Raw genomic sequence first — 15716 nt, forward strand, 5'->3', positions numbered from 1 at the left:
TTAATATCTGTGATATTTTCAGTTTGGTTGTTTCAGCAAAATATTCAAAGAATTTAGTTTTTTTTTATAATTGTTCTGTTAAATTTTAAAAATCTAAGTTGCTTCTGGAAATGTATTAAAATAATAATACGCGCTATAGAAAGGGAACACATATTTTCAAAAATATAAGAATCATCAAATAAAAATATATTTGCGCGGTATGGCATTATTGATTGAGAGTGGCTAAGCACACAAATAGAATACAAACATTTGTAAACATGCTGTGGGAAAATACGTTGCTCTCATTTGTAAATATGGAGTGGTAAAACGTTGCTCTCACTTCCCTCTTCATGTTTGCCCGCGATGATCCCCTCACCTAGCCCTCAAAATGTGCACTCGTGCCCGCACGGGCAAAATGCCACTGAGGGCTAATGTGCCCATCCCTGCCTTAAAGTAAGTGCGTTCGTGCTATTTTTGGTAAAACCACTGGAGATGAAAAGATATTCTGCAGAATTCCAGGGAGGACTGAATACCTTGTAAGATTTTAGTTTCGAAAAATCTATATCCATCTTCTTAGCCACTTTGAAGATTTCCGTGATTGTCGAATTAATTTTTGGGTATCTTTTCGAGTGAGCTAGAGCCTTAAAGTCTGAGTACAGGATGTTATTTGAGTTTTGTATACAGTTGTATATTTTATTCTTCTTCTTCTTTACTGGCGTAGACACCGCTTACGCGATTATAGCCGAGTCAACAACAGCGCGCCAGTCGTTTCTTCTCTTCGCTACGTGGCGCCAATTGGATATTCCAAGCGAGGCCAGGTCCTTCTCCACTTGGTCCTTCCACCGGAGTGGAGGTCTTCCTCTTCCTCTGCTTCCCGCGGCGGGTACTGCGTCGAATACTTTCAGAGCTGGAGTGTTTTCATCCATCCGGACAACATGACCTAGCCAGCGTAGCCGCTGTCTTTTAATTCGCTGAACTATGTCAATGTCGTCGTATATCTCGTACAGCTCATCGTTCCATCGAATGCGATATTCGCCGTGGCCAACGCGCAAAGGACCATAAATCTTTCGCAGAACTTTTCTCTCGAAAACTCGCAACGTCGACTCATCGGTTGTTGTCATCGTCCAAGCCTCTGCACCATATAGCAGGACGGGAATTATGAGCGTCTTATAGAGTTTGGTTTTTGTTCGTCGAGAGAGGACTTTACTTTTCAATTGCCTACTCAGTCCGAAGTAGCACCTGTTGGCAAGAGTAATCCTGCGTTGGATTTCAAGGCTGACATTGTTGGTGGTGTTAACGCTGGTTCCTAAATAGACGAAATTATCTACAACTTCAAAGTTATGACTGTCAACAGTGACGTGGGGGCCTAGTCGCGAGTGCGACGACTGTTTGTTTGATGACAGGAGATATTTCGTCTTGCCCTCGTTCACTGCCAGACCCATTTGCGTTGCTTCCTTGTTCAGTCTGGAGAAAGCAGAACTAACGGCGCGGGTGTTGAGACCGATGATATCAATATCATCGGCATACGCCAGCAGCTGAACACTCTTATAAAAGATTGTACCTGCTCGGTTCAGTTCTGCAGCTCTAATAATTTTCTCCAGCAGCAGATTGAAAAAGTCGCACGATAGGGAGTCGCCTTGTCTGAAACCTCGTTTGGTATCGATCAAAAGGGGGGTCTCTCATCCGAGGCTGTGTGTTGTTTTTCATTGGGGGAGGTTTTTACGTGGCGGGTCCCAAACCCAGCGCACAACCCTATGCAGGGGATTTTTCGCCTTCTCACTTCATTTTATTTCCTGTAATTTAAAAATGCAGTCTTCAATAGTAGGGAGTTTCAGTTCAAAGAGTATGTTTGCAATTGGAGTTGTTCGAAACGCGAGACTAATTATGCGCGCTGCCATGTGGTAATATTTTTTGATTTTCTGCAGACAGCGTTTGGATGTTTTGCCATATATAATAAGGCCATAGTAGATTTTCCCCAATATCAAAGCTTTCATAATATTTAATAGAGGCTTCGTATGTGCACCACTTTTCTTGCTGCATATGATTTTGAATAGATTTATTCGTTTTGAAAGGTCTTGACATAGGTCTTCAATTTGGTATTTCCAAGTCAGTTTTTGATCAAAGGTTATTCCAAGGATTTTAAGATAGCGCACACTTTCTATTATATGATTTTGAAAAACTGGATCTGGAAGATTGCAGTTCCGCTTCCTGCATACATGTAGGTGCTTACACTTTTCAAAATTAACAGATGCACCCGATGTTAAAGACCAATTTGTAAATAAAGTAGACAAATTTTCCAAATCATTAATGTAAGTGTTTACATCATTAATCTTCGAAACAAAATAGAGGTCATCTGTGTATAAATAGTGGGATATGTTATTAACTTTTCCCATTAAAGCATTTATTTTTTCAAATGCAATTAGAAATAACGTCACCGATAGGGGAGAACCCTGTGGTACTCCATTTTCTAATTTTTTTAAATTTGATTTATAACCGTTTACGTTGACCATAAATGTTCTTTTGATAAAAAAGCTTTTGTATAGTTGTAGATTTTTGGACCAACTTTCCACTGATCAAGTTGATTGAGTATAGAGTGAACACCTATACGATCAAAGGCTTTTGCAAAATCAACACTTATAACAGAACAGTGATTTCGAGTTGACAAATTACTCGCTGGGAAGTGGTCTAAGTAGATTATTGCCTCTATCGTACCTGACCTAGGTTTAAAAGCAGTTTGTTTTTTACTTATCAAATTATTTTGAAAAAAAAAAATTGTATACGTTTCGATATTATTTTTCCAACAGTTTGCTTAAACATGATAAAAGCGAGATAGGACGGTAATTTTTGTAGTCATCTTTCTTATTCATATTCTTTGGAATACAAATGACGTTTGAATTTTTCCAAGAGTGGGGAAACCCACCAGTCATTACGATTAAATTATATAAATTAATTAAACGAATTTTTAGTACCAGAGGAGCATTTTTAATCATTGCATAAGTGATTCTGTCCGGGCCAGGACAATTCTCTTTAGTATTTTTAAGATTATTTTCCAGTTCAAACAGTGTAATTTCTTCTTCAAGACTTCTAGCAGACTTTGAAATTTTATTCACCTTGTATACCGATTTGAGGACACGATTTTTTTCAGAAATGTATTCACTTGAAAATTGTTCATCTGCAGAAGCCGATGCAAAATAAGTGGCAAATATTTCTGCAATTTGGAGTACATCTGTTATAATTCCAGTAGAAGATTTAAGTGAGTGAATATAACAAGAGGTGGGATTGTCTTTAAAAGCTCTTACTGTTCGCCAAACCTTTTGTGTTGGAGTGTTTGGGCTGATATGCGCCGTAAATTGCTCAAAAGAGCTAGTTTTTGTCTCTTTTACTTTTTTGCGAAAACGAGCATTACATTTCTTATAATTAAGCAAATTCTGTAAGGTTAAGTTGTTTTTTCTCGTTTCTAAGTTCTTGCAGCTCTTTTGTCCACCAACAGGTACTACGTCTCTTCCTGTATGGTTTAGATTGCGGAATACTTACATTGGCTGCTCGCCTAATAGCTTTCGTTATGATAGCCGCCTCTTTATTTATGTTATCAGTATACGGGTATCGGTCTACTTCCTTTTCTAATCTCTTAGAAAAAAGAGGCCAGTTTGCGTTTGCCGTTGTGTATCTAGGGTTATGGACAGAACTCGCAAAACTTTCCCTATAACTGAGTATTATTGGACTATGATCACTACCAGACATATCGTCCACCGTGTCCCAATTTATCTCGTTCGATAAATTTGGGCTACATGCTGAGATGTCAATCGCAGTGAAAGTATGATGAGTGGAATAGTGGGTATATTTGCCGTTGTTAAGAATACACAGATTATTTTGTAGTATAAAACTTTCAAACATTATTCCTCTGGAGTTGGTATTGTGAGAGCCCCATAGTGGATGCCACCCATTTATATCACCCAATATCATATTGTTCGCAAAATTAGTATCAATTGAATTGGTCAACTCATTGAAAGAAATGTTTATGTTTGGTGGTAGGTAAATATTTTGTATTTTAATTCCTATACTAGTTTTCACTTGGATTGAAGCAATTTGAAAATTCGAACTAGTGCCATTTGCACCGTAGACGTGTTGAATATTTTTGCGGATGAGAAATGCAATACCTTGTTTATTTGACATGTTCGTATTGCGAAGATAAATATTATACCCTTTTGGGCATTTGGTTGTTTTCAAAGCCGCATTGATATGCGTTTCTTGTAATGCTATAATATGAGGTTGGAATTCCGCTATTAATATCTCCAAATTATTGTAATTGTTCCAATAGCCTTTGATATTCCACTGAAGAACTTTCATTATAAAATATGCACGGAGATATGAGTACATTTATTCAGAATTAGAATCTGTTATTTTACTTTCCTGATTATTGTAATGAAGTTGAGAAAGAATCTCATTGATGTCTGTATCCATATTATTCTGTGAGTCATAATTGTTTTCAGTAAAATTGCTGGTGTTGGGAAAGCAATTATATTTAAATTTGTTTACCTGCATTATAGTTGATTCGGTTTCTTCCTGACAATTTGATGATGTGGGTATGCTTATTGAGCCAATAGGAGCTACACTTAAGTTATTATCAGGTGGATTTTCTTTATTTTGATTGTTGAGATGAGTTGTTGGTAGTGTAAAATCTGAGTATTCTAATTGATTTATATAAGATTTTTGTTTTGAAGTTGTGTTGTCAGCAATAAGCTTTGTATAATTATTGGTTTTGTTTTGTAAATTTTCGTTGTTTTTGGTCGTTGTTGGTTTTGCTTTTGTTAAGTCCAGTGATTCTATTGGGTTTTCTTTTGTGAAGTAGTCTGGTGAAAAATTGTTATTCACATAAGTTACTGCTTCTTTAATTGATGTTCGGTTTATTGTAGAATATTTAAGGATTTCCTGCTTTTTAAGATAAGTTGGGCATTTTTTGTTTGTTGATTTATGCTGAGAATTACAGTTAATACATTTAATTTGAGTGCACTTTATTACCTCTGAATGCTCTGGTAAGGCACATGTGACACAAACAGGAGTGTTGGTACACCTGTTTTTTGTATGACCGATAACGTAACATATTTTGCATTGCATGGGTTTAGGAATATAAGGTTTGATTTGAATAGTTTCGAAACCAACTTTTAGGTCTTTAGGAAGCTGGTATAAATCAAATGATAGAATATGTAAAGGAGTATTTACATATCCGTTATTTGTTATTTTTTTAATTTTATTAACTTCGATTACATTTTGATCCGCAAGGCCAGTTGCTATTTCTTTTTCTGAAAGGTTTGTTAATGCTGGAGAAAAAATCACACCTTTCACCGTATTAAGTTTTGTGTGATATTCACAAGTAATCTGGCATATATTTGAGAGACTTTTTGTTTTTATTAAAAAGTCTGCGGTTTTTTGTTATTAACTAAAACGAGTAAATTTCCATCACGTGTAAATTTCGTTAGTTTTCTATTATTCTCACTAACAATACCGTTTAGCGCTTTTGTTAAGAGAAAAATATTATATGAATTTAGCGGCTTTTCATTATTTGTACTTTTAATGGTTACAAATTTTTGAGAGTCAATGTTTTTATTATTATAGAGGTTTTCCGTAATTGAAGTTAGAGTAGGAAAAATCTTCGGGTTGTTTAAGTTTAAGTCCTTTTTCATTGAGCTTTTCTTTTTTTTGGCTGGGGGATCCATATCAAGAATCCCATAATAGCCTCCTCCAGGAGGCGGCCCTTCGGCCATAACTGCGAGCGAGAGAACACTATAAGATATGTACTTGTAAAATCGACGTTTGAAAAAAAAAACAATTTCTTCACAAAATTATAGATTTTCAATTTAATTTTTCCACAAAATTATTCTCCAAAATTTTTTATAAGCTTCGACTTAGAGTTTGGATTTTGTTCGTCGAGAGAGGACTTTACTTCTCAATTGCCTACTCAGTCCGAAGTTGCATCTGTTGGCAAGAGTTATCCTGCATTGGATTTCCAGGCTGACATTGTTGGTGGTGTTTATGCTGGTTCCCAAATATACGAAACTATCTACAAATTCAAAGTTATGACTGTCAACAGTGATGTGAGAGCCAAGTCGCGAGTGCGACGACTGTTTGTTTGATAACAGGAGATATTTCGTCTTGCCCTCGTTCACTGCCAGACCCATTTGCTTTGCTTCCGGGCGGGTATTGAGGCCGATGATATCAATATCATCAGGCCATTTAGAAGGCTGGAGAAGTGTTTCCTCCATAATTTTAGTATGCTTTGGGCATCGATCACTAGATTACCTTTGAGGATTCTACAAGATTATGCTCTGGTCTTGAAACCTTCTGAACTCAGGTTAGCCTCGATCCATTTGGGGATGTTTCGTCGCGGAGGCTGAATTTCCCATCGGTAATGCCAAAGAAACCTTTTTTTGACGATATTGGTCACATCGTCCTTCTCTTCCGCCGGAGCGTGGGCGCAAATCAGCGGTGTGTTGAAGAACTTCGCTTTAATGCGGACTGTGGCTAGACGTTCATCCACCGGGGTGATGTTTTACAAAGTTTCAAAATTTGAGCGAAAACTTGACTTACGATATAACTAATATAAGGATTTATGAATATTCGCCTGACTTTACTCTATATGATTAGTGTTTTTAAAAAGTGACATACTAATAGTATGCGGTATTGGGAAAAATAGACTACCCCAACTTCCATATAGTCCTACATATATTTGTTTTCTTTTTTCTAACAAACCTTATGTGTTTTGTCAGTATAGGAGTTATGTATAGTATATGTACCATATATATAAAATTGCTTGGGTTTCGATCCTCAGGTTGACGTTTTACACCATAAAGTATTTCCCTAGCTTTAATTCTTGTAAATTGTTCGATTGCATCCGAACTTAGCCCTTCCCTAGTTGTTCTTAAATAAATTCATTAACGTTTAACCACAACTGCTTATTAGATATTGATGCCCTACTCAATCGCACAGATACAGAGCTGAAAACTGTCTAGAGTTTTCAAAAGATACTTAACTTTAGCAATTTATTCTGGGACTAAGAAAGAAAAGAAATTTGCTATCTAAAACAAAATAAAAAAACGAGGTTTTAAGATTTTTGAGAAAAAATTGTCATTGGTTTTCGCTAAATGGATCTCCATGCTGAAAGAGTTCGTCAGTTATCTAGTAAATTGTTACCAATCTCAAAACCATTAAAATGAACTCCAGATTACCATTTTTCTTTTGTAAGTTAAGAAATTCGGACTTGGATAGCTTTGTGTATATATATATATACTTATATTATAGTATATGTATTGGGTTTAATATCATATTCGTCTGGTTTACCAATAGATGACATAATTTGATTACCATTTTATCGTTCCAATATTCCGTACATGCGTTGGAAAATGCGCTCCTTGTGCGTCTTTTTCAGCATACATATCAATGTCACTTACTATACACTTTCTGTGCTTGAAAAAGTGTAAGGAGGGTGTCTTCATTACTATAATTTATTGTCCACTATTTGAAAGTGGTGAATTTTTTGTCCTCTTCTTCTTCTTTACTGGCGTAGAAACCGTTTACGCGGTTATAGCCGGGTTAACAACAGCGCGCCAGTCGTTTTTTCTTTTCGCAAGTTGGCGCCAATTGAAGATTCCAAGCGAAGCCAAGTTCATCGGCGGGGGAAGACAAATACGTCCTAGACCGTCAATAAAGTTTGAAGATTAGGAATTGGAAACATCTCTCGATGAAGATTGTTGCCAACAAAAGAAGAGCTCGCACAATTTTCGGGATTCACTCAAGCCGCCTTTTCAAAACGGTTAAAAGAAGTTGGAACAATCAAAAAGACGGAAATTGGTGTCATATGAATTGTAGCCAATAGACGATTTTGTATGTCAGGAATGCAGCTTGAGTTTAAAAAAATTAATCGATTTTACAACGAGTAGAAAATTGTTACATTACGACACAACCTTAAACGAAAAAATCAAATGTGAAACCTGACCAACCAGCCATATCAACAATAAAAGCGAATATCCATGACCCAGGTCCAAGGTGATGCTCCTTACTTCTAATAGGGGATGAAGCCATTAATTTGCGACTAAACACGAGACAATAATTTTCAATCATGAGAACGCTCGGTCTCACGTTACAAGACAATGGCTGGGAAGTTTTGCCTCCTCCGCTTTATAGCTTAGACCATGGCCAATCTGACTTCCATTTGTGTCGTTGACAATGTTAACGATTGACAATACTTGAATACATTTCTTAAATAAACGTTCAAGTTTCGAAAAGCGCCTGAATATATTAATATATGTGACCTCGCACATAGAAACCCGGCTAGTGTGTCAAAACACGATTTTTCACGAGAGGCGTTGAAAGATGTGAAGCACGTGTTCTCTCTCCCTCTTCCTCCTTGTTCGTTACTATGTTAGCAGTTTAGCACAATGAAGCCGTTTGAGTGTTGTCATGGTAATCAAACGCTCATTGTTTTGGCTGTCGCTTTCTGTTGTTGTTGTTCGCCGATGATCGACATTTTGACACACTAGCCGCGTTTCTATGTGTGGGGTCACATATATTCTCAATATATTATTTTCGGTGTAATGATATATTAGTTCATTTACAGTTTTGGATAGGTTTAATACTGGAAAGATGCAGATTTCATCAAAACTTAAAGAATGAGTAAGCTGATGAGGTACGTAAGTATGTGGACTTAGAAATTAGATTCTTTAATGTTTATTTGACTATTCAATTCTAAGCAACTTCATTTGCGTTCGTCCGAACATATAAATTCACTGGCACGATCTTCTGCATAGGCAATAAAACTTTTTCCATACACTCTTATTAAGTGAGTCAAAGTCTCCACGTCTGCTTCAGCTTGATGCCTCAGGTCGGGGTCCTTCTTAAAATTTCGTTTATAAATATTGTCCAATTTATATACTCCTTTGGGGGTATATTTGCCATTAGGTCTGGTTTGAAATGTAGGGTCGAAATCTATTCTCCGAAATGCATGTAAAGAATCTACAAAATGAATGTTATTAGGAAGTTTCTGCAATGAAATAACACTAATTAGTTCTGATTAACAACAATTAAGAGCAATGGAAATATATTTTACCCACCATACTTAACTTATTGAACATATTCTTGACTATCAGAAAATCATGCCTATCGCCATTGTGTGCAACCAGACATACTGGTTGTGGCAGGCGATTAAGGAAGTTTACAATAAGACAAGCACAGTTCTCATCGAAGTGTGACTCATTTTCTAACATATTGTTGTCCAGTCCTGTAAATAAACAAATAAAGACAATTAATTAAGTGTGGACTTATAATTTGCAAGGATCAAAAGCGAGGAAATATGAGGGAAAGGTTAACAAGAGGAATGGAAATCATAATATATTGAAAATAAGGGTCTAGATTAAGGCCATGACCGTTATCACTTATAATGCTTATCCATATAGAAGTCAAGAAACCATGCTCACTTAATTTCACTAATTTATCGAACGTATTGACCAATATGAAGGTCTGAGCCGCATTTTCTTTTGACTTTAAATTAGATTCGATTTCTGGTGAATGGTGGTTTTCAAACATAAATCGGCCCATACTGCTGCAATTTCACGTTCGTTATTCGCACGAAGTTCATCAATCGTCGCTGGCTTGTTGGCATAGACCATAGACTTTACGTAGCCTCACAGGAAATCGCGCGACCAAAGCGTCCAATTGGCTGGGTCATTTCGTGAGATAAAACGTTCACCAAACTTGGTTTTCAATAAATCGAATGTGACGTTCGCTTTGTGGCTTGTGGCACCGTCTTGTTGGAACCTCACATTCGGTTTTTTGGGGCCCGCAAAGTTATGTCCTAATTTCGACCATTTTTAGTAGAGAGATGCGCCAACTTGAAGACACATGTATCTTATTTAGTTCCTAATTTAGCTTTAGTTGTTGCCAGAGTTATGTAATTTCACCTAAATGCAGTCGGAGCGAGGGCCCATTCTCAAACTGATTCATATGAAAGCAAATCGGTGTATCTTTACTGCCAAATTTAAGTAGTATTGTAAGTTTGTAACACCCAGAAAGAAATGTATACCCGCACTCATCCTCTAGTTTTTGAGATATCGATATGAAATTGTCTACTGCTTTTTCTCACCAAAAAGCTGCCAGACCACTATAGTATATAGCTGCTATACAAACTGTTCAATCAAAATAAAGTTCGGATATGGAAACTTTTTTATTTGATAAGAAATGTGCAAAACATGGTATGAATTATTAATCGAAGCAATGGTACAATGAACCAACAATGCCCCTTCACACTCTAATCCATCATACCGAGTTATGCTTTTTTAACTTCATTTGTGGCTTGGTTAAACCCCTTTATAGTCCCTTTCGAATAACGGCTTTTTCCAGGCGTGACTAACTGCCTGAGTGTGTCAAGAAACACGTGGACTTAGTTTCATACAGTTATGTGCTGAACACATAGAGAGCGACACGACATGACTGCACGATAGTGAACTGTAAATGGTGAAATTTCAGTTTTTGCGTGCACGGACGGACGTAGAGACGGGCGGACGATCATACATACATACGGATTTCAACTCGTCAACTCGTAATCCTGACGATTTCGAAAAACTTCCTAACTTAACTATTTCGATTTGTTTTAGCTGCAACGAGCATGTGTACAACTTCTCTCGAGAATATAAAAATATTATATCCTGTTTGCATTTCAATCTTTTTGCTTTAATCTTTCTGAATTTCAATTGACGTAAATTCCGATGATTCATAAAACAATTGCCAATTCAAATTTCATTGTTTACGTTGTGGTCAAACATTTACATTTACATGTGTACATGCTTTTGTATTTATGTGTGTATGTTGGATATGCTTTTGACAATCTTATATTGCCGAGTTGCTAATACACTATGCGCGTTGTTCTATTATAATTACTATACCAAATTATCAATCGTTAATTCAAAATTTGTTGGCCAGCGTTTGTAAATACATACCCGTTGAATCAGTGCTTTTTGGATAAATAACCCTTCTGGGATTGATTATCAATGTAAGTTTATTCAAATTCGGTGAGGGTGGCGGCACACACATTTCACTTGTTCTTGTCACTCTTATTGGATCTGTTTGCAAATCTTTGGCTGGAAAACCATACATGGTCAACTCCATAATAGATAGATTTCTTAAATTTCCGTCATAAGTGCTTGTTTCTAAATCGAGTACAACAAATGACCCGATGCGTCGATTCTCTGTTTTTGACATTGTTTAATATTACACTTAGCAAATAATTATTTTGTAGTTTAGAGCAGCATAACCAATGCGTGCAAGTTTATGAACGGCTTATCACCAAATGCTACTCATAAAGTGATTCCCAAGAATAAAGTCAAAATATTAATTGCAATACAATCATGACACAATCAATACAATCACGGCACGATCGCAACCAAACAACTCTCTCAAAATGAGATTGTATTAGTGCGTTTGCAGTGTGATGTGCTCAACACATATGTAGAGCGCGACAGACTGCAAGCGACCTCTCTCATTTATAAAAATACACACGTTCTTACGGACACAGTTATTTAGACAGCTGCGCGACTACACGACAGCAGTTTCTTGTCGCTCTCGCTAAATTAAAAAGCTTTCTAATTTTACCTATGACAGTAGAGAGGAGTATTGATGCCATTATTATGTAAAATGTAAAATTATACAAAGCTCTAACAAACGTTATTTCGATTTCTAATAACAATTGATAACTTAGAACAAATCAATTTACTTATTTATTTATTTTTTGCATAAAATATTTCACTTTGAACATAATATTAAAATTTTATTGAAGTGAAAGTACACGAAATTGTGTACATACAAAATGGACAGCTGTGTTGTTTTGTGTACATGCCGGCCATTGTTATGTCGTTGCCTTCTTACAAATGTTCATGTAGCAGACGACGCCATTTGCAGTTCACTGTCGTGCAGTCATGCGCTGTCGCTCTTTATGTGTTTAGCACATAACAAAGGAAATCAGCGAATTTAGAGAGCCAGAGTAAATATGTGCAATTGCAAATGAATGTATCAAAATTAATATTATTTCAGATCGAGCGGTTTTTAGATTATAGTTGGTCAATTTAATATTTAAACAAGTAAGGAAGCACTAAGCTCGTTTGCAACCGAACATGTTATACTCTAGCAATATGCAAGAATCGAAGGCAGAGAAATACCTTAAGATGTAAAACGTCAACCAGAGTATCGGAATCCAAGCAATTTTATATATACTTATGTACACATACCATACATATATAACTCATACACTGACCGACATATTCGGCATAAGTTGTTAAACAACGAATACTATTGCACCTAGTATCTGGCTGTTGGAGGAGTACGATTTTACCGACTAACTATTATCATGCCACATACTAAAAAATCTTCCCTGGGTTTTACTAATGTACCTCACATGCAATCATGTTGAGCAAAGTCAGCTGAATGTTCGAACATCCTGATAATAAATTATATTGGGGGTCAAGTTTTCGCCCTAATGTATCTATTTTAGGATAACACAAATATTGGCCGATATATATAGTATAAAGTTGCATGGAAGTTCGAAAATCTTTATATTAGGTATATAGGGACTCAGGGAAGTATTGACCGGATTCAACCCACTTTTGATACTCAGAATTACAGTAGTCAGGGAAGGATTCTCTCTGAATTTCAATTGTAAAATTGTATGACCGAAGTTAGTAGATTTAGTACTAAAAAGTGGGCGGTGCCATGCCCATCGTGCAATTTTCACATCGGCTCCTATAAAGCCCTCTCATATCATCTCGGAGGTTCAATTTAATGCCTCTGGCGTATTTAGTTATTGATTACTACATTTTAGTAGTACAGATTTAATGCGCTTTTAGTAGTTTTTAACAGTACCCTTATATGGGGTTATCTTCTGATTTCACCCATTTTCACACTGCCGGTAGGAGTTCTTATAATATTTGTGCTAGGCAAATTCGATTTGAGGATGGAGTCATGTGTAGAAGTTCACGCAAGTGAGGAAAGTTCTCGGATCGCCATTCACTTGAGAGTGGCCAGAAAGCAGCTCAGGACTGCCGGTCTTAGAACAAGTATCCTCTGGGTAGCCAAAGAACATACGTTTGAAGACGAGCTAAAGTGAGAAGGGGAAATATCCCCTACTTAGGGTTGTGGGCTGGGTTTGGGACCCGCCACGTAAAAAAATACCCGCAATGAAAATCAACAACAGCCTCGGATGAGAGACCCCCTTTTGATGACGACCATGGCAAACGAAATAAGGACTACGAATAGAGGGCATGAACCTGGAATGTCCGGTCCCTTAATTGGGAAGGTGCCGCTGCCCAGCTGGCTGACATCACTGCCGTCCAAGAAATGCGATGGACGGGACAAGGACAGAGACGAGTAGATCCTTGTGACATTTACTACAGCGGCCATATAAAGGAGCGTAAATTTGGTATGGGATTCATGGTGGGAGAGAGACTCCGTCGCCGAGTACTACTGCGATGAATGAACGTCTAGCCACAATCCGCAACAAAGCGAGGTTCTTCAACATATCGCTGATTTGCGCCCACGCCCCGACGGAAGAGAAGGACGATGTGACCGAAGATGCTTTTTTTTATGGGTGCTTGGAGCGCACTTACGAGAGCTGCCCCCGCCACGATGTCAAAATCGTGCTTGGCGACTTTAACGCCAGGGTGGGCAAAGAAAGTATCTTTGGCACCACGGTCGGTAAATTCTACCTCCACGAGGAAACATCCCCAAATGGGTTGAGGCTGATCGACTTCGCCGGGGCCCGAAATATGGTTATCTGTAGTACTAGATTCCAGCATAAGAAGATTCATCAAGCTACCTGGCTGTCTCCGGATCGAAAAACTACCAACCAGATCGATCATGTTGTGATAGACGGAAGACACGTCTCCAGTGTTTTAGATGTGCGTGCGCTCCGAGGTCCTAACATCGACTCGGACCACTATCATGTCGCACCCAAGATTCGCACCCGCCTCTGTGCATCAAAAAACGCACGCCAACAAACACAAGGAAGATTCGACGTCGAGAAGCTGCAATCACAACAGACAGCCGAACGATTTTCTACTCGGCTTGCACTCCTGCTCTCTGAGAGCACTCGTCGACAACTCGGTATAAGGGAACTGTGGGACGGCATTTCAAACTCCTTACGTACAGCTGCAACCGAAACCATTGGTTTTCGGAAAGTGCAAAAGAACAGCTGGTACGGCGAGGAGTGTCGTGTTGCAGCGGAGAGAAAACGGGCTGCCTACCACAACACGTGCGGGATGGGATAGATACCGAGAGTTGAAGAGGGAAGCGAGACGCATTTGCAGACAGAAAAAGAAAGATGATGAAATGCGTGAGAACGAAGAGCTTGATAAGCTGGCCTACAGGGGTAACGCTCGAAAATTCAACGAAAAAATGCGGCGGCTTACAGAAGGTTTCAAGACCGGAGCAAACTCTTGTAGAACCCCAAAGGTGATCTAGTCACCCAGAGCATACTTAAATTATGGAGGGAGCATTTCGCCAGCCTGCTGAATGGCAGTGGACGCACAACGCCAGGAGAAGCCGAGCCCGATTCTCCAATCGATGACGATGAAGCAGACGTTCCATTACCCGACCATGAAGAAGCTTGAATATCAATTGCCCGCCTCCTCAACATCGCATATAAGGTTCTATCGAGCGTATTGTGTGAAAGATTAAAGCCCACCGTCAACAAACTGATTGGACATTATCAGTGTGGCTTTAGACCTGGCAAATCAACAACCGACCTGATATTCACCATGCGCCAAATCTTGGAAAAGGAGAATCGACACTCACCACCTATTCGTCGATTTCAAAGTTGCTTTCGACAGCACGAAAAGGAGCTGCCTTCATGCCGCGATGTCTGAATTTGGTATCCCCGCAAAACTAATACGGCTGTGTAAGCTGACGTTGAGCAATACTAAAAGCTCCGTCAGAATCGGGAAGGACCTCTCCGAGCCGTTCGATACCAAACGAGGTTTCAGACAAGGCGATTCCCTATCATGCGACTTTTTCAACCTGCTTCTGGAGAAAATAGTTCGAGCAGCAGAACTAAATAGAGAAGGTATCATCTTCTATAAGAGTGTACAACTGCTGGCGAATGCCGATGTTCGCGCTGTTAGTTCTGCTGGACAAGGGCAAGGAAGAAAAACAAATGAGTCTGACAGTGAACGAGGGCAAGACGAAATATCTCCTGTCATCAAACAAACAGTCGTCGCACTCGCGATTTGGCACTCACGTCACTGTTAACAGTCATAACTTTGAAGTTGTAGATAATTTCGTCTATCTTGGAACACCACCAATAATGCCAGCCTAGAGATCCAAAGCAGGATAACTCTTGCCGACAGGTGCTACTTCGGACTGAGAGGGCAATTGAGAAGCAAAGTCCTCTCTCTACAAACAAAAACCAAACTCTATAAGTCGCTCATAATTCCCGACCTGCTATATGGTGCAGAGGCTTGGACGATGTCAACAACGGATGAGTCGACGTTGCGAGTTTTCGAGAGAAAAGTTCTGCGAAAGATTTATGGTCTTTTGCGCGTTAGCCACGGCGAATATCGCATTCGATGGAACAGTGAGCTGTACGAGATATACGACGACATTGACATAGTTCAGCGAATTAAAAGACAGCGGCTACGCTGGCTAGGTCATGCTGTCCGGATGGACGAAAACACTCCTGCTCTGAAAATATTCGACGCAATACC

At 38.6% G+C, this 15716-nt stretch overlaps 2 protein-coding genes across 2 annotated transcripts in view; both read right to left on the reverse strand.

The window, feature by feature from the left end:
• Nucleotides 1–1160: 1160 nt before the first annotated feature.
• The window catches only part of LOC125778450 (craniofacial development protein 2-like), a 372304-nt gene continuing 357748 nt past the window's right edge, over nt 1161–15716 (reverse strand). The window contains exon 2 of the mRNA XM_049456138.1: nt 1161–1627. The gene's annotated coding sequence lies outside the window, so the exon portion shown is untranslated. The remainder of the gene's footprint in view (nt 1628–15716) is intronic.
• On the reverse strand, nt 8552–11332 carry LOC105223718 (three-prime repair exonuclease 1). Its single transcript, XM_011201506.4, has 3 exons — nt 10965–11332; nt 9084–9250; nt 8552–9013 (listed from the first exon to the last, which is right to left on the reverse strand). Exons 1-3 carry the CDS (start codon nt 11224–11226, stop codon nt 8729–8731), a joined length of 714 nt encoding a protein of 237 aa, XP_011199808.3. The 5' UTR covers nt 11227–11332; the 3' UTR covers nt 8552–8728.

This window comes from Bactrocera dorsalis, chromosome 1 (genome assembly GCF_023373825.1).
Source record: "Bactrocera dorsalis isolate Fly_Bdor chromosome 1, ASM2337382v1, whole genome shotgun sequence".
Lineage (NCBI taxonomy): Eukaryota > Metazoa > Arthropoda > Insecta > Diptera > Tephritidae > Bactrocera > Bactrocera dorsalis.